This window comes from Natator depressus, chromosome 11 (assembly GCF_965152275.1).
Source record: "Natator depressus isolate rNatDep1 chromosome 11, rNatDep2.hap1, whole genome shotgun sequence".
NCBI classification, from domain to species: domain Eukaryota; kingdom Metazoa; phylum Chordata; order Testudines; family Cheloniidae; genus Natator; species Natator depressus.
Genome location: NC_134244.1, coordinates 12,856,517 through 12,879,737, shown reverse-complemented (window position 1 = coordinate 12,879,737; position 23,221 = coordinate 12,856,517). Strand labels below are relative to the sequence as shown.

Genomic DNA, 23,221 nt, shown 5'->3' with positions numbered 1-23,221 from the left:
GGTTATAAAGGTTTCCATCTATAGAAATTATATTGTTTTTTTAAATACTCAGTGGTTCATACACCACTATTATTTCTGTAAAAAGTGTCTATAAACCAAATTAATCCCATGCATAGCTCCATTTAAGTTGCTGGAGTTATTTGGCCCTGTATTTCAGGGTAAAATTATTATAAAACTCTCAATTTCATTCTGATTTGTGCATATAAAATTTAATTTCCACCTTTTAATCCCATTTCAGCCGTTGGAAGTAACCATCAGTCTCTTAGCAGCTCAAAAACAGAAAAAAAGATTTCCAGTCCTTATACTGACCGTATGTACAGTTCAGCTACGTTAACCGGAGGTGGAGAGAGGACGTCACAATCTCTGACAAATAGCACATCTGCCCATACAACAGAGAGCTCCACTTCATATACAGAAATTGCCAATTCCTCAGAATTAATTCAGTCACCTTCAATGGCACAGACTAGAGGGACAAGTATCTCAGCAAATGATATGGGTTTCACCGGGTCTTCAACTGAGACTTTCTTTATTCGTTCTTCCAAGATACCAACTTACTCTTCTTTCCAAAATGATCCTTCAAGTAAGTGTTTTGTGTGTATGTCACCGTGAGAATGCCAGTCTTATGTACAAAATCTCATTGAATACTTTGCATGTGTGCAGACAGATGGTGCTCCCATATACCCATGTGCTATCTAAAGTAACCGAATCAAAGCCAAGCTCATACATTCTGGGGAATCTTTCCAAAGGGGTAAACATCCAGCCAGCTAGGATTATTAACACTGACACTGTGATTCTTGACTGGCCAGTGTTAGTAAGAAACTCAATAGATATGCCAGTCGTTTGCATTCTTTCTTATTTTTAATGGGTGGTATTTTCAAAAGTGCTCCTTGTTGGCCTAAGCCAACGGGAACTTTCAGTAGTAGAGCAGAGTTAGGCCAATTCAGAGGGCTTTTGAAAATCCCATCCTGTACTTCCAAGAACGTTGCCAAACTCCCTGTAAACGCTGAAATTCGCTACACACACACACTCTTCCTGCGATTAACTGTAAAATAAATGTTAATATTCTGTGTCATCCACGGCTAACTTTCCAAAGAGACGTGTTGTACTTCTGAGGGTTCCTGATTATAAAGTCTTTGATCAGTGAATTTTTGTAAGACATTATTTTATTTTATGCACAGTAACATAGAACATGTCCTTGAAAGTATTTTCTTCCTATGGAGGCATGAGAATTCTTCTGTGCAAAACCGGATTTAAAAAAAGATGGGTTTTACTTAGTTTGGAATGGAGGAAGAGAGTTAGAGGATAAGGTCATTCTGAATGACATAGAGGACAAATGGACTTTGCTGTTTACCCTTTCACAAAGCACAAGAAGAGGACACAGTACTCAATCATGTGAAAAGGCAACATGTTGAAAAGAGGTAAAAATACTTGTTAGTGAACGTACAGTTCCTGTGTGGGACTCAAGGCTGCAAGAGTCTGAGGTTAACATTTCAGAAGGTGTTAAAAATTACAATATAGTTACATTTGCAAAAACATTGCGCTCTAGCTAGTTTTCACTGGCAGATAACCGCCTTATAAACTGACGGACTGAGTGGACCAGTACACAGACTAGTACATTTTATGTATCAGACATATAATTTCAGTAAAATGCCAAAATATTTTGCTATATATTACTGTCATGTTACTTTTTTTCTTCTATTCCAGGCATTGCAAGTAGCCATCAACCAGTTAGCAGCATCGACACTGAGAAAAGGACCTCTGTTTCTCGCACTGACAGCATGTACATTCCAACCACATTCAGTAGAGGTGGAGACAGGACATTACTGTCTATATCAAATAACAGCACCTCTGCCGAATCATCAGAAAGTTCCACTTTTTATGCAGAAATTTCCAACTCTTCAGATTTAGCACAATCCTCATCTTTTGTGGCTCAGAGCAGAGGAAGTAACATGGCATCAAGTGATGGGGATTTAATTGCTCCATCTACGGAGCCTTTGCTTGTACATTCTTCCAAAATGCCAACTTACTCTTCTACAGTCAATCTACAAAATGCAACTCTGTTTTTCACTGGCACTGAATCGTCACTAACTGGCAGCTCATCATTATCTTCACCAGTATTTCCATCCTCTTCCTCGGAGTCATCAGTACATCACTTGCTTTCATCAACGCCATCACCACCTCATTCATTTGCATCATCAGAGTCATCTCGACCATCCTCTTCATCAGTGATACCATCATTGTCACTCCCACCACCATCTTTGCCGTCATCTTTATCCACCTCCTCATCAGTTGCATCATTTCCTTTATTACCTTCATTTTCTTCATCATCTTCACCATCACAGGCTGGTGACAGTTTTCAAACCAGTGGGTCCATGATTACATCGGGAGGGACAGACAGAATGGAGCCATCGACTGCTGTGTTCTATGGGAGTACACCCAGACAGTACAGCAATCACAGCAGACCACACCAGTTGAAAGAGAGCACTACTTTCAAAACCAAAGGACCACTTCCTCTTCAGACTGAACCTATGGAACAGCTCAGCAGTAGCTCTTCATCCACATCAGCTTCCACACTTGCAACAGAGAGCTCCACAGGAGGAACCTTCACTTCCAGTGGGGACCATTTTGAAAAGACAACTTTGCTTCTGACAACAGCTGCTCCAAGTCTGAGCAAGGATACCCAACACACTGAGATGACAAAAGCATCGACCAGTATCTTGCCAAATATAACAAGTCAAAGGGATGTGTTCCCCGCAGCAGTATTAACAACAGGGAAAACTGTTACACTGTTAACAGACATGACTTTTGGGCCACCACATTCTGTGCCAACTACAGATCATTCTCTTACTACGAAAACTCGCAGAGTTAAAACTGCTGTTGCCACGACACTGGCCTACATAACTGGAGTAACTACAAAAACAATGGAAACTAGCACTGCAACTAGCATTAAAATCACTGAAGAAAATATCCCAGCTACACATCCTTCCAAAACATCTTCCCCTAGCAAAACCACTGTAGGGTTTTCCACCACTTCGGCAGCAGCTACCAAACCAACTACTATTGCTCTGTTAAGTCGCACAAGGGCATTAGTAACTTCTTCTCATACAACAGGTAAAACACCTAAAAGGTTGCCCAGAAACATTGGATATGTAGAATGAAGAGAACATCAGACATAGCTTCTATGAAAATCTTTGAGGATATGAGTTAGTCTTAATTCTAGGTATTAAGCATTTGAAACAAAAGGATAGAGTTTAATAGATCCCCCTGTTGAAAAATGCGGAAAATTTTGGTGGAAATTTTACCAAAAGTTAATTGAAATTCAAAAACCGTCGACCAGCTCTGCTTGTACATTTAAAATTAACAATTTCTTTCTTTCTAATTTAAAAAATAGATACATATAAATATATGTCTTGTTAATGAGGAAAGACAGTTGGCCAGCATTAGTATTTGCATTGGAGCTTGTCCTGTTATTACAACCTATGATCATTTTCTCTCTCTCTATATATAATCTCCCTCAAAAGGGCCTGTCATAAGAACAAAAGAATGGCTGTCCTGGGTTAGACCAATGATCTGTCTAGCCCAGCATCCTGTCTTCTGACAGTGGCTGATGCCAGATGCTTCAGAGGGAATGAACAGAACAGGGCAATTATTGAGTGATCTATCTACTGTCGTCCAGTTCTGGCTTCTGGCAGTCAGAGGCTTAGAGACAACCTGAACACATGGTTATGTCCCTGACCATCTTGGCTAATAGCCATTGATGGACCTATTCTCCATGAATTCTTTTTTGAACCCAGTTATACTTTTGGCCTTCACAACATCCGCTGGCACCAAAATCCATAAATTGACTATGTGTTGTGTGAACAAGGACTTACTTATGTTAGTTTTAAATTTGTTGCTTATTAATTTCATTGGCTGAGCCTTGGTTCTTGTGTTATGTGAAGGAATAAATAACACTTCCCTATTCACTTCCTCCACACCATTCATGATTGTATAAGCCTCTATCATATCCCCACCTCAGTTGTTTCTTTTCTAAGATGGACGCTCCCAGTCTTTGTAATCTCTCCTCATATGGAAGCTGTTCCATACTCCTAATCATTTTTGTTGCCCTTCTCTGTACTTTTTCTAATATATCTTTTTTGAGATGAGGCAATCAGAACTGCACACAGTATTCATGGTGTGGGTGTACCCTGGATTTATATATAGTGACATTACTGTCTTCTTATCTATCCCTTTCCTAATGGTTCCTAACATTCTGTTAGCTTTTTTGACTGCTGCTGCATGCTGAACAGACGTTTTCAGAGAACTATCCAAATGACTCCAAGATCTCTTTCTTGAGTGGTAACAGCTCCTTTAGACCCCATCATTTTGTGTGTATAGTTAGTATTATGTTTTCCAATGTGCATTATTTTGCATTTGTCACTTGTTAGTGAAAGTCTAGGCCACATTCTGTATCCTTGCTGAGTCTATTGCCACTCATAGTCATAGCCATTATTATATTTTATATTTTGAAGCAAAGTAGAGAAAAGCGTTAAGCACAAGTTCCAGTTTTGCCTTTTGTCGTAGCCAGTTGTGTGTTAAGAACATGAAACCATATTGATATTAGAAGCAGAAACTTTGGCAAAAACTCCATAAAACAAGAATACATAATTTGGCAGAAGCAGGCATCTTCACACTTGGCTAAGGGAAAACTCTTTCTAGGAGTGAACTGGAATGGTGACTCATGTACTTATCCTTAAGGGACTAAGGGGGTTGAGGAAAGGTAGCTGTGGCTAGGTCATCAGTACACTGGGAGGAGTGCGTGAAGGACTTTGTATCACAAAAACCCAAGGGCGTCAGTCAGTCTAGTCTCCTTATTGTCTCAATTAAATATATTCAGTAATGTTTTTATCAGAATGGAAATATAATCCATAATTAAAGCCCCTGCAGCTGAAAACACTTGCTAAACAGTGTAGTGTTTACTGACTTCGGTCACCCCTTTAACATCCGTAGGACTACATAAAGTAGAAAGTACTACAGCCACTAATAAGTGTTTACAGGACTGAACTCTTTGACTGAATATTTTTATTACAGATTGTATTTCAGTATATAAGTATTCTATTGGGAATAGTGACATGGGTTCATGCATTTTATGTGAGAACCTAGTTTAATGTAGCCTCTTTTTATTGAGTGATTCATGTTTTGCTACTTTATTCTTTTTTAAAAAGTAAGGTTCTGACATTTACTGTAAAGAGGAAGTCCTTTCAGTGACCTGGATTAACACTTTGTACTATGGATTTAATAACACTCTGTATTTTTGTAATGCCTTCCAAACTGCTTTAGAAACGTTAAGGAATTAATAGCCCAATTCTGCTTGCCTTTCTCATGCAAGCAATCCCGTTGATTTCAGTGGGAATACTGACATGAATATGAGTTGCAGGGCGGAGTCCCATGCCTATCTCATCATTGTTAGAGCTGGTCAACATTTTTTGAATTTCACGATTTTTAGCACTATTCCAAGTCTTGACATTTAAAAAAAAAACGGGAAAAATTTTCCGTGTTTTCACAATTACTTCTCCCATCAGGTTTCAAAATGTTGACAAATTCATATTTAAAAAAATAAGGTCTGAAGCCTTAAAAACGTCCATGCAATTCCATGCCTCTTCCCCCCCACACGCTGTTTTTGGTAATCGGTTTCCTCCCCATATTACAGCAGGAAAACTGAAAGACAGAGAAGTACCTTTTGGTTACTTAATTTTTGGGTGCCCTGCTTGAGACACATTAGCCCTGCTCAGTGGCGTAGCTAGGTGGAACGAACAGGGGCAGCGGACATAAAAAAGAGGTGCCACCCGCTTGTACTCACTGGGTGGGGCTCCGGGTCCTCGGCGGCACTGAAGGCCCCTGCTGCTGAAGTACTGCCGAGGAGCCGGACCGCGTGAAGGCCCCCGCCGCCGAGGAGCCGGACCGCGTGAAGGCCCCCACCGCCGAGGAACTGGAGCACTGCCGCGTGAATAAACGAAAAAAGGCACCTATAAATCAAAAAGGCTCCACTTGTGCTCAGAGGGGGAGCGGCCGCTCCCCCCACTTCCCCCTTGGCTACGCTACTGGCCCTGCTTGTCAGAGGTGCTGAACACTCATAACTCCACTCGGGAGACGTCGCCAGGGTGAGCGCTCAGCAACTCTGAAAAATCAGTTTGTCTCAGGCAGGACACCAAAAATCAGTGGCCATTTTTGAAATGTGTGGGCCTCTGTGACCTGTATGCAGCCACACCGTAAGTCTGCAGCAGAGCCAGCAACAGCCCACGGGAGTTCCTGACTCCTGTGCTTTAACCCTACAACCATCCTTACAGCCTTTGTGAATTACACTGCTCAGTAATAACCAGAAAACAGATCCCAGTGACGTGTGCCCCCTAGCTTGTCTTGCAATCCCGTGTAATCAACAAACGAGCCAGCCCTTCTGGCTATGTTCTGCACTTGGACATGTGCATAATTTATCTTCCTGCTAATGAGACTAACACATGCATCATGAAGAGCATTTCCAGATATGGCAGAAAAGAGGGTGAGAATCCAATGCTTTTTCCCCCAAGAATTTGAATGTTCAGTTGTATGGCATGCATAGCAACTAGACAAAACTACAATCATGCTAGTCAAGCCAGGAATTAATCCCCCAAATGTCTTATTTCACAGTCAATATCTGCTCCACGAACCCTTGTCTGCATGATGGAAAATGCGTTATTAATGGTGTTATGGGCAAATATCAGTGCAAGTGTTCACCAGCCTGGCAAGGAGAAGACTGCAGGGAAGGTAAAGGACAATATTGCAGCCAATGGCTCCTCCATCTTATATTGGTGATAATTCAAGCAACATCAAAGAAATCAATCTGCATTGCCTGAGTGATAGCAGTTTGTAGAAACAGGCTATGACCCCAGTGGCTAGAGTACCAGTGTGGAACTTAGAAGACCTGGGTTCTGGTTCTGGTTTTGCCACTAGCCTGTTGGGTGACCTTGGGCAAGTTCCTTCACCTTTTTGTGTGTTAGTGGGGATAATGGGGATATCCTTTATAAGGCACTTTGAGATCTACTGATTAAAAGTGATTGATAAGAGCTAGGCATTATTATTCACTGGGGCTGAAGCAAAGTCAGTAAAACAATGAGAATGGGAAAGCTTTTCTTTGCATTTATTCACTCAGCTTCGGTAGGATGATCAAGAACACGATAAATAATAATAAGTGGTAATGATGCAGTGAGTCGTACAACAATACGCAGAGGGTCTTCTAGTTCTACTGCCAATGATTTCTTGTAATTCTACCAGCTGTTCTGTTTTCTCCCTTGTTTCAGATGTGGATGAATGTCTTTCTAATCCATGCCCAGCTCTGGCCACATGTAATAATACTCACGGCTCCTATGTCTGCAAATGTCCTCTTGGATACCAGCTAGAAAAAGGAAAATGCAATTTAGGTAAGAGAATTGAACTGCAAAAAAAAAGAAAGAAAGAAAGAAAGAAAGAAATACTTGGTTAAAAATAAAAATCTTCTAAGACAGAAATAAAACCAGGAATCAGAAAAATCCTTTCCTTTAAAATTTAGCTACCGATAGCTGGTTTCCATTAGCATAATTGTCTTTTATTGTCTTTACCAATATGTAGTCTCATGTATTTTGTGGTGGAATGTCCTGGGGATTCAGTGATATTTAAAGATTTCCTCCACTTTCATAAAGCTATAGGAACAGCATATTTCAAATAATGGTTACAGGTTTATTTGTATTTTAAGGACAGAAAATCCAGGGTTTTTTTTAATGAATTCTAACAATCTAAAAGAATTTCACAAAATACTTAGATCCTACTCCTACCAAGACTTAGGCGCATGTTAGTAGGGCCATTGTGAAATTTGCCTTCAGTTAGACTAATCATGTGCATAAAGTTAAGCAACTGTATAAGTCTTTGTAGGAACAAGGCCTTATTTTGTAGCTTTCATTTAGCATATAGCACAATTATTCAATATCCAAGTTCCATCACCTCTGTATGCAGAAAGACTCTGAATTTCACGCTTTTCTCGTGACCCATTGTAGAAGTGACTGTTTTACAAGACTTTACTGTGAGCCACGATCTGAAAGAATTACAAATATGAAAATAGTGCTGTTGAATCATGCCTGAGGTATTAATGAAGGGCATTTTTAAGATGGACTGCTAGGGTAGCAAATGATTTTATTTTATTTTGGACTAAGGGCAGATTATATAAACACTGTGAATCTAATTCTCTTCTGATTATGCCAGTGTAAATCAGGAATCAGAGACGTCAATGAGGTTTCTCTGGTACAAAACTTGCCGTGAGAGGAGCACCTGGCCTCTGTGTGTAGCCTGAAGGCACGGGAAAGGATTGGAGGCTTTATAATGTTATCCGCAACTGTATTTGTCTTTTGGGTGGGATATAAAGCTGAAGCTGTGATCCTCCATTTTCACTGACAGTCTCATGACATTTAATAGAAGATTTAGGGATAGAATCCCTGCTATTCTGACCAGATTCCAACTTGGGTTATTAGCTTCTGCCCCCAGGCTTGTATAAATCTAGGTAGGCAAGAGTGCTTTTAACTCTAAACTGTACCTCATCTCAAAGGGCATCACACATTTCAGTCCCAAAGTTACCTAAATCCCACACAAACTTGACATCTCTTCTCTCATATATTTAACAATTAAATATTTCCAACCCCAAGCTTTCAAAACTCATGAGTCAGAAACCCCCAAAATCAATAAATTAGCTTAAAAACCACAAGATTTAAAAAAGAAATAGATTCTGAATTATTTTTATTTGCCTTCTAGTTTTTGAATCTTGAGGTTTGTAGCGGGATGGTCCGATGATCAGCTGTCCTAGCGGTCGGGTCGTGGTCTTATAGTTTCTGCCAGCCTAGTCAACCCAAAGGGGCCCTGGCTGCAGCCTTAATCACTTCTGCGTGCTCAGATTGCTTTCACAGAGGTTCTGTCACTATAGAGGCGTGGGGGAGTGGGCAAGGTAGGGGGATCTGGGCCCACCTGTTCCACTGGGTCCTGACCCAGTGCCCTAGGGGTTTATCAAAGCATCTGGCCCAGCTATTGAGCTACCCTAAATTATATTTTCCTCTGGGTCACTTCCTACCAGTCTGGAGCTATTCCAGTTGGAGCATGGTTGCTGGCTTCAGAGACATTCATCAGTCTGTCATGTTGTCATGTCATGTTGAAGTAATGTCTTAGTGTCATGTTGAAGTAATCTCTTTTAGGGCTTTCAGCTCCCAAAAGTGGGGGTACCCAAATCCCTGCTTCTAGAGCAGCCTTCACAAAGCTGTTGCCACTCCTGACATAGCTCTCAGCTTTAGTCTTGCTTCCTGGTGGAGCTTGCAGCTCGCTCCCCACTTCCCTGAGCTACCAGTGTCCCTGTCGTGGGAACATGCTGTGCACATAGGCAGGGCCCACCCCTTAGCACAATATTGCTCCACTCCCAGCCCAGCTTCAGTGTGGGGCCTGTAGACCCCATCACAAGTTTACACCTGGGTCACATTTTCAAGTTTTTCTCTACACTGACGAGGGTTAGAAAATTACTGTTATATTAAATAAAAAAAAAAAGAAAGAAAGCTGAGGTTCTTACCTAATCACATGCCTCCAGTAGCTGAGGCTTTAAGAAAACCACCAAATATGGCAAATCATACCTGCAAATCATGAGAGTTGGCCACGCTGAGGTTATTCAAATCCGAAATAAAGACTCTTGTAACTGAGGTTACAGAAAGAGTTATTTACTGGAGGAATGAATCCCACAATATTTAAAGTTTCCTGCATTGACAATGTTTTTATGTCCCTCCTTTGGAGTCTCTGTCACCCATTTGCACTCCATATTTGGGCCATGGCAGGTTGTGTGGTGTGCTGCTCTCTCTAAGCCTACAGCAGCTTCACCTCAACAACTGTATGCCATTTTGGGCACCACAACATAGAAAGGATTTGGAAAAATTAAAAAAAAACAAAACAGCAAGATCAAGATACATGATGCAAAGAATGGAAGATTAGAAATGGAATGAGCAAAATATATGCAGTATAAAAAAGAGACTTGGTGCGGGGGGGAGGGGGGGGAAGCAGATGATCTTAGTCTATCAAGACCTTCAGAGTAACCGTATAAATGTCCCTATAGAGACAGAGAGATTATATAGTACAAGAATTATTGCACCCAGCACTGAAATATAGTTACCTCTTGGGCGGAATGCAGACTGATTAACAGCAAGTAGTACCACTGCACAACGGGTTAGGACAGGAAATGAAAAAGAACAACTCTCTCTTCAATTTAAGCTGCAGGAGTATTCAGTTAGATTACATATAACTGTCTGAGATGGAATTTAGCTAGGACACCGGGGCTGACACACAATCTCTTGTGAAGAATCCCATGGGATCTGTGCTTTATTAGTGGTAAACTCGTTCATAGGTTTCCCATTGCTATAGTTTTCAACCAGACTAAACTCTGTCTAGCTCATGGGACATGATAAGATCTCAGCCTGGGGTATCAAAGCTGCATGAATTGTAGCTAACAGGCTTTGTTTTTAATTTTAGTAAGAACATTTGTTGGTCAAGTTGCACTGAAACTGAACACTACTCATGGGATGTATTCTGAGCTTCATCGAATTGAAGATGAAATAATAACAATGGTAAGTGTCATTTCTAGAACATTAACAAATGCTGCTTCATGTAGATTTCATCCAGTGTCATGGTCTGTGCAACAAAGCACAAGATACAGAGACTGTAAATCGTGGGTTCATCTTTATACAAATGACATTTTCTGGTTCAGGCATTCGTCATTTACTATGTCATGACCATGTCAGATGCTAGGGACTTTTCCTCAAAGACTGTAAAATATGTTGTCAGCAAGACATGATTCTTCATAATTCTTCTGCTCTACTTTGCACTGATTAGGCCTCAACTGGAGTATTGTGTCCAGTTCTGGGTGCCACATTTCAGGAAAGATGTGGACAAATTGGAGAAAGTCCAGAGAAGAGCAACAAACATGATGAAAGGTCTAGAAAACATGACCTATGAGGGAAGATTAAAAAAACTGGGTTTGTTTAGTCTGGTGAAAAGAAGACTGAGAGGGGACATAACAGTTTTCAAGTACATAAAAGGTTGTTACAAGGAGGAGGCAGAAAAATTGTTTTCCTTAACCTCTGAGGATAGGACAAGAAGCAATGGGCTTAAATTGGAAGCAAGGGAGGTTTAAGTTGGACATTAGGAAAATCTTCCTAACAGTCAGGATGATTAAGCACTGAAATAAATTTCCTAGAGAGATTGTGGAACCTCCATCATTGGAGATTTTTAAGAACAAGTTAGACAAATATCTGTCAGGGATGGCCTAGATAACACTTAGTCCTGCCATGAGTGCAGGAGACTGGGCTAGAAGACCTCTCGAGGTCCCTTCCAGTCCTATGATTCTATGCTTCTGTTATTCCAGTGCTTCATGACAGAATTTGTGTTTGTGTGGGAAAAAAAAATGAATCAGCTCTTTGGAGCAAGACTTGTCCTTTTGTTCTGTTTGTACAGCACCTAGCTCGGTGGGGTCCTAGTCTATGACTGGAGCTCCTGGTTGCTACCACAATACAAATAAATTATAAGAATGCTGCATTTGCAGAAGAGTACACATAGTGGTAACATTAGACTAACTAAATATAGCCAAATAATACTGGTTGGTGTTCATGCTATTCCAATCTAAGTTGCCCATCTCTGGGAAGGCAGAAACCACAGTTGATTACCCACCTGGAGAACAAAGCTTCAGCAGTGAGAAATGGGACAAGAAAGAATAACTTCAGCTCTTCCTTCATGCCAGGGGATGGGCTTTGTTAGGTGTCAGAGTAGCAGCCGTGTTAGTCTGTATTCGCAAATAGAAAAGGAGGACTTGTGCGCAGATAAATTGGTTAGTCTCTAAGGTGCCACGAGTCCTCCTTTTCTTTTTGTTAGGTGTGGAACTTGAATCATTAGCTCCTTTTTTCTCTCTTGGCTGAGGGATGGCTTGCCCAGGCAGGAAATAAGGTGATTAGGCTGATAATTATATTCAAAGATCTGCTCATTTTTTGAATCTTAGTTCATCCCATCCCATCAATACCTCAGTGGAGAGACCCTGCTTCAAGGAGGCTGAGTGAGTTAGACTAAGGCAAAGCTCATTCTGACTCGGCTGGGGTTGCCTATAGGCTTCTATTGAGTGCCCTCCCCCTAGCGGCTTGTTGTTGTACTGCAGTTTCCGGCGTAGGGGTTATAAAGCTCTTTATTTCCGGTTCGGAGACAAACTCAGGACCAATAATCCTGGGCTCCCCCAGTTTCAGCAACAGGTCTCATAAATACCAACCTGGTGCTGAAGTTGCTTGGAAAAGAGAACTGGGGCTCTGAGTACACTACGAGCTAGGGTTGTGATTCCCCTGCTTGCGTACACATACTCCTTTCTTCTCAGCAAGCTGGCCACGAGTATCAATAGCAGTGTAGCCGTGGTAGCCCGGGCAGTGGCGGCATGGCATAGCTGTGCCGAGTACATATCCACCAGTTTCAGGCAGGTTTATTCTCGGCACAACTAAGCCAGGCCTCCGCGGCCACTATGGCGTCTACACAGCTATTGAAACTCGTGTAGCTCAATTCAAGCTAGTGCGAGTTTGTGTACGCAAGCAGGTGAATCAAACTCCTACCTCACAGTGGAGAGGTAGCCTGTGAATCATTCATACCAGGGATAGTTCTCTTGCCTACCACGTATTCATTCTTGTCTTCGCACAAGTTAGATCAGCTTTTTAGCAGCCCTTGGTCCCAGCAGTTCACTGTGCCTTTCACCAAGCAAGGCAGCTTGCCTGGTGACATAGCTAAAGCAACAGGAAGAGGGAATGACAGCCTCCGTGATATTGACTAAACAGACTTAGGAGAAATCAAAATAAATGACTGAGTCCGAGACTCTTTCCTTGAGGGTGGGATTCGGGGGGAGGCGCCTTTGATAATGTGCAGCATCCAAGTGTGTCATTCTGAATAGTGCCTTATGCAGGCCCCTTTCCCCACTGCTTTGCTGGCTGGTCCTCGCCCATTGTACTCGCTGCACAGCAGGCCCGGGACAGATGCCCATTTTTATAAACCATAGGACTTTGCTCATGTCCAAAGCTGCACAATGGCGACTTCATCCTTCCCTTGTTGCCAATACAAAGCCCCTCTGTCTCATTGAAATAGAGGCTGTTACGAAGGTCAGAGATCCCTGTTTAATTCCCGAACAGTAATAGAATATCCATTCTTTCCTTCAGCTGAACGTGTCTCTCTCAGCGTTACCTGGCTATTACAACTCAGTAGTTAAAGCTGCAAGGTAAGGAATGTAATACAATGCATGTGTCGGGGATAGGGGAGAAGCAACCTCCTTGATCTGAACAGCCTAAAACTCTGGGAAAGTTCAGCTCTGGATCCAAGCTTTGCAGTTGATAATAAGATAGACACAGTGTGGCATAAGAGGACTCGCTATGGAACTGGGAGCAAGGAACATTGTAGTACTCTGCCACTGACTTTCTTTGTGGCCTTAGGCAAGTCACTTATGGCCTGATTTTCAGAAGTGCTGACCAACCCCAGTTCCCAGTGAAGTCAATGACACCTGTTTTCAAAATCAGGTCATTAATATCCCTAGGCCTAACTTTGCCCCTGAAAAATACGAGTATCTCCTCTCATTGGCTTCATTGTGAATTACTTGTATCCCACTGCGGAGGGAATTGGGTCTTAAATGTATATGTTTGCCCTGTCTGTAAAGTGGGGGTAACATAAGACAGGGTTGTTATGGGAACTTAGCTAATGTTTGGACAGTCTTTTCAATATACATCAAGTGTTGTATGCACACTATGTATTACTGATATTAATAGCAATCTGCCGAGGACATATTAACAATGAAATAAAATGCAAAACGATGATGCATAGGTTTTTTTTGGCAGGGAGTCCAATTCTGTCCGAGTTTCAGTCCAAACCACCTTTTCTTTAGCATCCAACGTGACGCTCCTTGACATTGTTAACAGTGTACGAAGCTACATTAGTGCTTGCAAAACTCCTGCTGAAACCTGCCAGTTCATCTCCAAGTATACGCTGCTCCCCAGAGGTAAATAACATCCGGATTGATCATAATGAAACTGGAAAACAATCAGCTTTTTATTTGTTTGTTTGTTCTTAAAGTGACTGTGGCCTTCTGAAAAGTCCCTTTCAAATATGTATCTCATTTAAATGGAAGTCATCTTAAAGCCCCTGCAGTGTAAAAAGAGACTGCAGATGTCAAGCTTTATCTTACCCGCATGTATGAGAAATCTGCCTCTTTGTGAAAATGTTAGAGGGGTGAAAGATTACACCGCGCAGAATTACAGTCATTGTGAATGGTCCTTTCCTCTCTGGGGTATGGCATTGAATCCCATCCAGATCAAAAAAATACGAGACTTATTCTAACCACGTGGTTTGAACCTATCAAAATGATTTGAGTGCAGGGCTTAGAGCTGCTAAAAAAGGGGAGGGTGACAGCAAGGTGAGGTTTATAGTGAGACAAGCCCTCCCTGTCAATTTGATGATAGCCTTTCTTTGCTGCTATGGTTAATCTGTACGTGCTGGGGGTTGGGTTTTTCTTGGTGCCAGATTCCATTGGTAAAAGTGAACGGTATTAAAATGGTTCGAGGCTGAGTAACATTTCTATACAGACCCCTCCACCTGCCCAGGCCCAACCGTGGGATGCAGTGTGTGACTAGGGACCAAAACATGATGCATGCAGGAAACTTTAAAATTCTGTGGGATTCCTTCCTTCCATGGACATAGGTTTCTGTAGCCTCCGTTTCATGAGACTGATGTTACAGTCCAAGTGAGGGGACCCCAAATGTGTGTGCAACACAGGTAGCCTTCAGACTAAAATGAGTGCTATCCCATGAAATGAGGGACATTTGAGAGACAAGGTTTCCATTAAAAAAAAAAATCTGCATCCAGAGCTTTGTGACGTACTTGTAGATGTTTTGCTTTGAAGATGAAAGTTGGCAACATTTAGCCTTGGGTCTGAGTCTGAAAGAAAAATTGGTCTGGCCATTTAAGCTAAATAAGCATAAAAATGAGAAATTTGGGAGTTTTAAACTCCTTTTCTCATAGATTTTAAGGCCAGACAGGGCCTATTTTGCTCACCTTGTCTGACCTCCTGCATAACACATGCCAGAGCTCTTCACCTGCTAATTCCTGCCGCCAGCCCAATTAAAGTGGTGGGATTTGATTTGATAGGCCAGCTGAGCCCAAGTCCAGCGGGGGCCTCTTCCGCTCTTTTATTCTGTGAGGGTTAGTGTCTAATTTCCCATTAAAGATAAACAGAATTGTTGACAGCACAAATTATTCTCTGACACACGTATTGAAAATCAAGCTGACAAATTCAGGAGGGAAAGGAATTGAGAAGAGCTGGGACAGTAAAGGGTTATGAGCTCCAGTTGGGAAACATATTGGCATAGAAATTGTAGCAATGATTTATTATTATCCAAGTTCACCCAGCTTGACCCAGCTCTCCTCAGTCAGGCCTGAACCAAAGCCCAGTAAAGCTAATGGAAGTCTTTCTGCAGACTGCAGAGGGCGCTGGAACAGGCCTGTAGTTCAGTTATGAATCTTTACAAGCAGTAAGTAACTCCAGTTCTCTTAATTCTTTTATCGGGCCGGCCACATTCTGTGACTCAGCATTAAGATGATGGGATGCATTTTCATGCTGCTTAAGCCTGTGGAGAGGATTTGGGTCCATTACAGTGATCAGATGGTTATTGGGGTTTCCTTGTTCTGCAATCATATGTATTGCACAGCCTGGTCCATAATCTGTAAAAGCTCAGAGAACTGGTTTTGGGGAGCGCATTCCTATACTGCAGAATTCACTCAATAATACCTTGTACTTATATAGCCCTTCTCGTCTTCAAAGTACTTCACAAACATTAATTGCTCATTTGCCTGTGTTGCCGTATTAAAGAGAATGGAAATGAGGCAAGGTTAAGTCATTTGCCCAAGGCCACATAGAGAGTAATTTGCCCAAGGCCACATAGTGTTCTACACTGCAGATAGACAACCACGGCTGGCCCATGCCAGCTGACTTGGGCTCGCCAATCTCGGGCTAAGGGGCTGTTTAATTGCAGTGTAATTGTTCGGGCTCGGTTCTGCAGCCCAAGCTCTGGGACCCTCCAATCTTGCAGGGTCCTAGAGCCCAGGCTTTAGCCCGAGCCCCAGCATCTACATCACAGTTAAGCAGCCCCTTAGCCCAAGCCACAGGAGCCCAAGTCATCTGGCAAGGGCCAGCCACCATTTTTTAATTGCAGTGTAGACATACCCATAGACTCAAGATTAGATCTAGGATTAAAATTCATGAGTTTCTAGCTCCTGGTTCTATGCTAAGAGCAGTGGGCCATACCCCTCTCTTTCTCTATTCTCCTAGTTTGGTTTGGTTGTACCAGAAGTGTGGGGAAACTACATCTTGGCTGAAATTATAACAGTATTTGTGGAGCATGCTGCTGTGGTTCTCCTTACTATATACTACATCTTTACATGTCAGAGGTCTGTCTGTCTGCTAGAAGGCGGAGATGTGAGGGCATTTACGCTGGAAGAGCTTTACAGAGTGAAGGATACTCTGGTATCTCTCTAACAGGGATTTAATATTTGTGTCCCTTAATCTGAAAGAAATCATCTAGACTGGACGTACAAGTTGTGTATGGCAAAAAGAACAGCATATACAAATTCTTTTTTTTTTAACTGAAGATTTCATACACATTTAGACTGAATATCATGTACAACTTCGTAATGGAGAGATCTGTGAGACTGCTGAATTCTGTCAGGGTTGGACAAAGCACCCAAGAATATATTGCAGGGAACAATGCTGTGTTGGTTGGTAGGAGATAGACCTGATGACTCAGTAGGTCTTTTCTATCTCTAATATCTGCGTTCAAATATTGACCCTCTTAATAAGTACATTATGTATTTAATGCAGAAATGGGCAAAAATCTCATCCAGGTTATAAGCCCTCCAAAGCCAGGGAGTGTACAGATGCAGAATTTTAATTCATGCCCATTATATTATTATTTATTATTTGCATTGTGGTAGTGGCTAGGGACCACAGTCATAGACAAGAACCCCATCGTACAATCACATAAAAAGGATATATAGATATATATAGATATATATATCACAGAGCTAGGGACAGCTGTAGAATTCAGATCCATGTTCTGGTTCCAACCATTCCCTACATATTTGGACCAATCTCTGTTGTAGGGACTGCCATATTCGGTCCTGTGGCTTTATCTCAAAAGGGAGCAAATGTTAATAAAGAAATAGGGGAAAGCATTACCTGATCTAAGTGTGATACATGGGGAAAGCTGATGATCAACATGCATAACAGTGAATTTACAAGGACATGAGCTGATATTGGTGATGTCTTTATGGTAGTTGGTGGATTGTGTAAACAGAAGGACCCTGAATGTGACAGAGAGACTTCGGAATGCACCGACTGGGATGGCATTGCAGTCTGCCAGTGCAAGAGTGGATACTTTAAATACAACAAGATGGATCATTCCTGCAGAGGTATTGTTCTTTTCACAGCCAGATTTGCTTTGTTTTTTGCTTAATATTTTGTTTCCAGTTGAAATTATTTTCACACATGTATTCTTTGTATTTCTTTGCATGCTAAGCAGCTCAGTGTTATGAATAAATATTAACAGTTTAGATTTCCTCCATTTGGATATGGTGCTTTACAGAAGAACTTGAAGATACTCTCTCACTACAGTTATCATAATATTATCGCTTTCGGGAGCGTGCTGTGCACGTCAGAAAGATCCAGTGAACAGAGACAAGGGGTTGGAATGCCAGAGGCTACAGTTCAGTGGCATAGTGCACAGATAACATAGCACGCTTTTTTGTGTTGCTCTTTTCTCTGAACTCCAGGGGAAGTAAAGATAATTGTTTTAAATTCACAAGCTGTATTGATGCATCCTTAGTATTTTGAAATGACCAAGTAGCTGAGAAGGAGTGTGAATTTATTTGATCTTAAAAAGAGTCATAATAGACATTTAAATACAAGAGCCAGTATCTTAACTAGTGCCTTAGCAGACACAGAGCTATTTCACTACATTTTAAATAAACTAAGGTCAATTTTGCTCCTGCAGTGATCAAAATAAATGTACCTAGGTTCAGTGGAGCCCATTGCCTGCTTAGATTAGTCAGTACTGTGGTGTGTTGTAAAAAGTCCAGCTTCCTGATCATGAATACACTTATGACTTTGATGGTTATTATGTACTTTTGTTTCTGGCTGTGAGTGCAACATGCTAGATGCTGTATAAACGTGTGGGAAGAGTGTCCCTGCTCCAGAGAGCTCACAATCTACAAAAGATGACACGCTCTTCCCCTCTCTGTCTGTATGAAGCAGCCAATTGGTGATTAGTCATGTTTTGACAATATCACAATTTGTAAGAGACCACATGGGCATTGGATTGGAACCCAGAGTCCTGGATTCCAACCCTGGTTCAGCCATTCTGTGTGATCTTGGGCAGGACACTTCACCTGACTGTGCCTGTGTTTTCCCACCCCACCTTTATTTGTGAGCTCTTTGAGACAAGGTATATCTCTTGCTATATTTATATACAGCACCTTGCACAATGTGGCCCCAATCTCAGTTGGGATCTGTAAGTGCTATTGTAAAACAAATGAATCCTTTGTGAGTGTATACATGTGGGGCGGGGGGTGCCTGTGTGTAGGGGGGGTATTTTTGTTAAATATGTTGACTATCCCCAATTAGTCCTTAACCTTGCCATCCTTAGTTGGCTAGGTTCTTGTTGACAGCACAATGAAAGAACCTTGTCAACCAGCACTAAACAATTCTAGTCAGGTCTGCAGTGGCTTTGAAGTAAGCTTAAAATAATCTAATCTGCCTTCGCTCAAAAATATGTGATAATGTTTCCCTGCTTTCCCTCATACATGTAATGGGATCTCCAGCAGCACTGGCATCTAACAGCAACAAAGAGGAGGAGACAGGATGCGTGAAACCCACATAAAATAACATCTAGTTTTTATTTCAATCGGCTCCAGTCCGAGAAAGTAACGTTCCTTTTTTTCCCTCTAAGAATGGAGGAAGGTGGGTGTCAAATGATGCAGAGATTGCTGCAGTGTACCTTGCAGGGGGTGGGGCTGAGAAGAAGGATGATCCAGTGGTTTGGGTGCTAGCCTGGGCCTTGGGAGATCCAGCTTTTAGTTTCTTGCTCTGGCACAGACTTCCTCTATGACTTTGGGCAAGTCACTTCATTTCTCTGTGCCTCAGCTTTCCCACCTGTAAAATGGGGGTAATAGTACTTATCCATCCCCTGGGGAATGCTGTGAGAAGAATAAAGATTGTGAGATGCTCAAATACTATGGTAATAGGGGCATTGTAAGTACCTCAGATGGGATGGGATAATTCTGTTCTCATTCCATCTGTAAAATAAATAGGATACTTTATTGGTCAAGGGGCTTGCAGCAGAGCAATAAAAGACTCACCTCTGTTATGATCAAATGAGCAGGACAATCAGGCACCACACATTTTCGACAGGATGACACCTCCATGAGCTTGCAAATGGCATAGGTGAAAATTGCTCTAGGGCAAATGGCCTTTTACACACTGACAGGTTTCAGAGTAACAGCCGTGTTAGTCTGTATTCGTAAAAAGAAAAAAGAAAAGGAGTACTTGTGGCACCTTAGAGACTAACCAGTTTATTTGAGCATGAGCTTTCGTGAGCTACAGCTCACTTCATCGGATGCATAGCATATCGTGGAAACTGCAGAAGACATTATATACACACAGAGACCATGAAACAAAAATTCCTCCCACCCCACTGTCCTGCTGCTAACAGCTTATCTAAAGTGATCATCAAGTGATCATCATTAGTGCTGGAAATGACCCACCTTGATTATCATGCGCATTATAAAGAGAGGTTTCAAAGAGGGATGGGCTATTACCAGCAGGAGAGTGAGTTTGTATGTGTGTCTGTGTGTGTGGGGCGGGGGGGGGAAGAGTGAGAAAACCTTGATTTGTGCTGGAAATGGCCTTCCTTGATGATCACTTGATGATCACTTTAGATAAGCTGTTAGCAGCAGGACAGTGGGGTGGGAGGAATTTTTCTTTTACACACTGCCATGCTGAGGGGAATTTTACCTCCATGTTGTCAAGAGCTGGGGACAGAGCGGGAAGCCATCTTCTGTAGTCAGAGTGGGGTAAGATCTTCGAAAGAGCTCATGGCTAGATTTTTCAAGTGCTCAGCATTTGTAGTTGGGGCCCGATTTTTGACAAAGCTGTGCTCCCATTTAGCCCCCATTGTGCAATCCAGATTTTCAAAAGGACTCAGCACCCAGCAGCTCCCAATTTGACATTTACAGAGATTTTTTTCAAAAGAGTACCAGACCCAATGTGCTGAGCTCTTTTGAAAACCTGCCCCGCATACAGGTGCCTAGAAAGGGACTTAGTGTCTGGAAAAAGTGGCCCTGATTGTGGGTGGTGAAAATGTAACCCATAGCATGTTAAATGCTCACAAGTGGTAATTCTAATTATAGTGTTTCTTCCTGTGGGAAATGCCTTTTGTACTGAGCTACCCGGAATCCTTTACAGGAAGTTGGGTGTGATTTGGAGAGCACATAAGGCATGGTGAATGGTCAGCAGCAAACCTCCAGGAGTGTCTCTTTCCTGACAAAAAGCTAAAGCCCACTTGTGGGAAATCTGCCACCTGGAGTACACTGGTAATTCTGGCTCCACAAATATCTAGTATCAATAAGGTTTAAGGGAGGTGTTCTCAAAGGAGCCGGAGGGAGCTTGAAAATCTCAGCCTAAATACCATTCATCATACGTTCCATTCATCTCCAGGTAGCTGCTGTTCCCATCCTTTCCAGGACAGGACACCAAGCCTGCAGGGTTGATGAAGAAAAGGCCACCACAGGCTTGCCCTGTCGGCTTCTGCAGGGTGCATTTTTCTCAATAAAACCAAGTGCCCTTGTGTGAGCAGGGAAAGGCTCTGATCACTTCCTCCCATCCAAAAGGTTCCAAGAGACCCCTCAGGCATTCACTGGGTGATGGAGGTCGAACTGGACAAAAAGAAATCCTGAGTGAAAAGTCAAAAGAGGACTGGAGTTGAAAGTTCTGCCTGGCTGCAGGCCTCTCTAGTCCTTAATACCCCTCTACCCCCCTTCCACCTCCCAGTTTAGATTCATAGGCATAGTTTGACTTCTGTATTTGAGGGCCAGCTCCAGTCCGGCCAGTGGGGACGTGTGTGGGGGTCCAGTTCCGCAGCTTGCGGGGGCAACGCACCCCCTGCCTCCCCCGAACTACACTGATGTTTAGATTTTGGAATAGCCGGTAATAGTTAAAAACTAGGAGAGTGGGAGTGGCACAGTGAGCTCTCCTCGAAGCAGATTCAAAGGAACTGGGGAGAGGTGTGGGAGGGAAGCCGCATGACAGGAGGGGGAGAGCGGGTGGGGTAGTGAAAGGGAAATAGGAGCAAAAAGTTCTGCAGCTCTGCATTGCATTTGAAGAACCCTAGGATGCACCGACGTGGGGCATTCAGGACCTGCCCCTGCCCTCTATGTGATAGCTTTCCTGTCTGTGGGACTGGAGAATTTTGTTTGCAGTAAGGGGGGGGGGGTGCACTGACTGCACCACTGTGCAGTGGCATCCCTGTGGGTGAGGGATTGGGGTCAGGTTGGGCCACAAAATCCGCCAGTCCTTCCCCACTTCCCAAGCAGCAGAAGAGTGCTAGGGCTGCAGTCACCTTTGTGGAGTACAGCCTGGGAGATGGGATTGCTCCCAACACAGGGTTCTGTAATGGCCAATCTAGTTACTCCGTTTTCCCCAAGTCCCTCTCATGGATCTTGTAACATGAACAAACCACTCTGCTCTTCTGCTGACACGTCACTATTATGTATAGGTCAGGTGTATATAATTTTGTATTTATGTGCATGTTGTCCTGGTTTCTGGTTGATTGAGACACTTATCACTTGTCCTTCTACTTGTGGCTCTTCCTTGATTTTGTAAAAGTCAAAAGAGGAAGTTCATAATAAATCTAATACAAAGAGTATGATGGACAGACTTAATTATGAATGATGATTGGCAACTAAATATCCAAAAAAAACTACAATAGCAAGATACTGGGGGGGAAATGGTTTTAAAAAAAAAAGCCAGACTGGTTTAAAAGAGAAATGAAAGCAGCAATACCAAATAATATAAATAACAAATGGAAAAAAATGGAAAGTTGATAGCAAATGGAAATATTTGGTAAGGGAAGGAAAAGGTTACAAGGAGAAATCTATGGCCAGAAGAGTTAAGTACAATAGGAAAGAGTTTCTTAAGTATTTCAGGAACTGAAGAAGCCCTTATAATGGTACTGGCTCATTATTAGATGGAAATGGTAGAACTGTTGAGCAGAAAAGGAAGAAGTGTACAGTACATATTTCCATTCTGGGAAAAATCAGATAATGTATTCATATCATACGATGAAATACTTTTCATTCCGACAATAACTAAAGAAGATGTTAAATAGTAGCGACTAACATCAGACAGTTTTAAATCAACATGTCCAGAAAACTTACACTCAAGTTTTTTAAAAGAGTTGCACTCAAGAATTTTAAAAGAGTTGACTAAGGAGCTCACTTGACCATTAATGTTGATTTTTAATAAGTCCTAGAACACTGGAAAAGTTCCTGAAGACTGGAAAAGAGCTAATGTTGTGCCAATATATTAACAGGGTAAACAAGATGATCTGGGCAATTATAGGCCTGTCAGCCTGACATAATTCCTGGGCAAAACAATAGAATGGCTTATATGAGACTCAATTAATAAAGAATTGAAGGAGGGTAATATAACTAATGCCAGTCAACATGGGTTGATGGAAGAAAGATCCTATCAAAGTAACCTGATGGGTTTTTTTTTAATGAGATTACAAGTTTGGTTGATATAGATAACAAAGTTGGTATAATATACTTAGATTTCTGTAACACATTTGACTTGGTACCACACAGCATTTTGATTAAGAAACTAGAACAAAACAAAATCACCAGTGGCATATATTAAATGGATTAAAAACTGGGTAATTAATAGGTCTCAACATGTTGTTGTAAATGGGGAATCAACTGGTGGGTTTCTAATGGGTTCCCTCAGGGATCAATTCTTGGCCCTACGCTACTTATCATTTTTATCAATGATCTGAAATAAAATGTAAAATCATCACTGATAAAGTTTGAAGATGACCCAACATTG

General features: G+C 42.0%; 1 protein-coding gene across 1 annotated transcript in view; it reads left to right on the top strand.

Annotated features, from left to right (window-relative positions):
- Positions 1-23,221, top strand: part of HEG1 (heart development protein with EGF like domains 1) — a 90,294-nt gene that overhangs the window by 53,056 nt on the left and 14,017 nt on the right. Inside the window, exons 14-21 of the mRNA XM_074967227.1 lie at positions 239-580; positions 1,705-3,111; positions 6,664-6,780; positions 7,314-7,433; positions 10,537-10,631; positions 13,242-13,300; positions 13,911-14,071; positions 17,401-17,535. Of these exons, the coding sequence (XP_074823328.1) occupies positions 239-580; positions 1,705-3,111; positions 6,664-6,780; positions 7,314-7,433; positions 10,537-10,631; positions 13,242-13,300; positions 13,911-14,071; positions 17,401-17,535 (2,436 nt within the window). The remainder of the gene's footprint in view (positions 1-238; positions 581-1,704; positions 3,112-6,663; positions 6,781-7,313; positions 7,434-10,536; positions 10,632-13,241; positions 13,301-13,910; positions 14,072-17,400; positions 17,536-23,221) is intronic.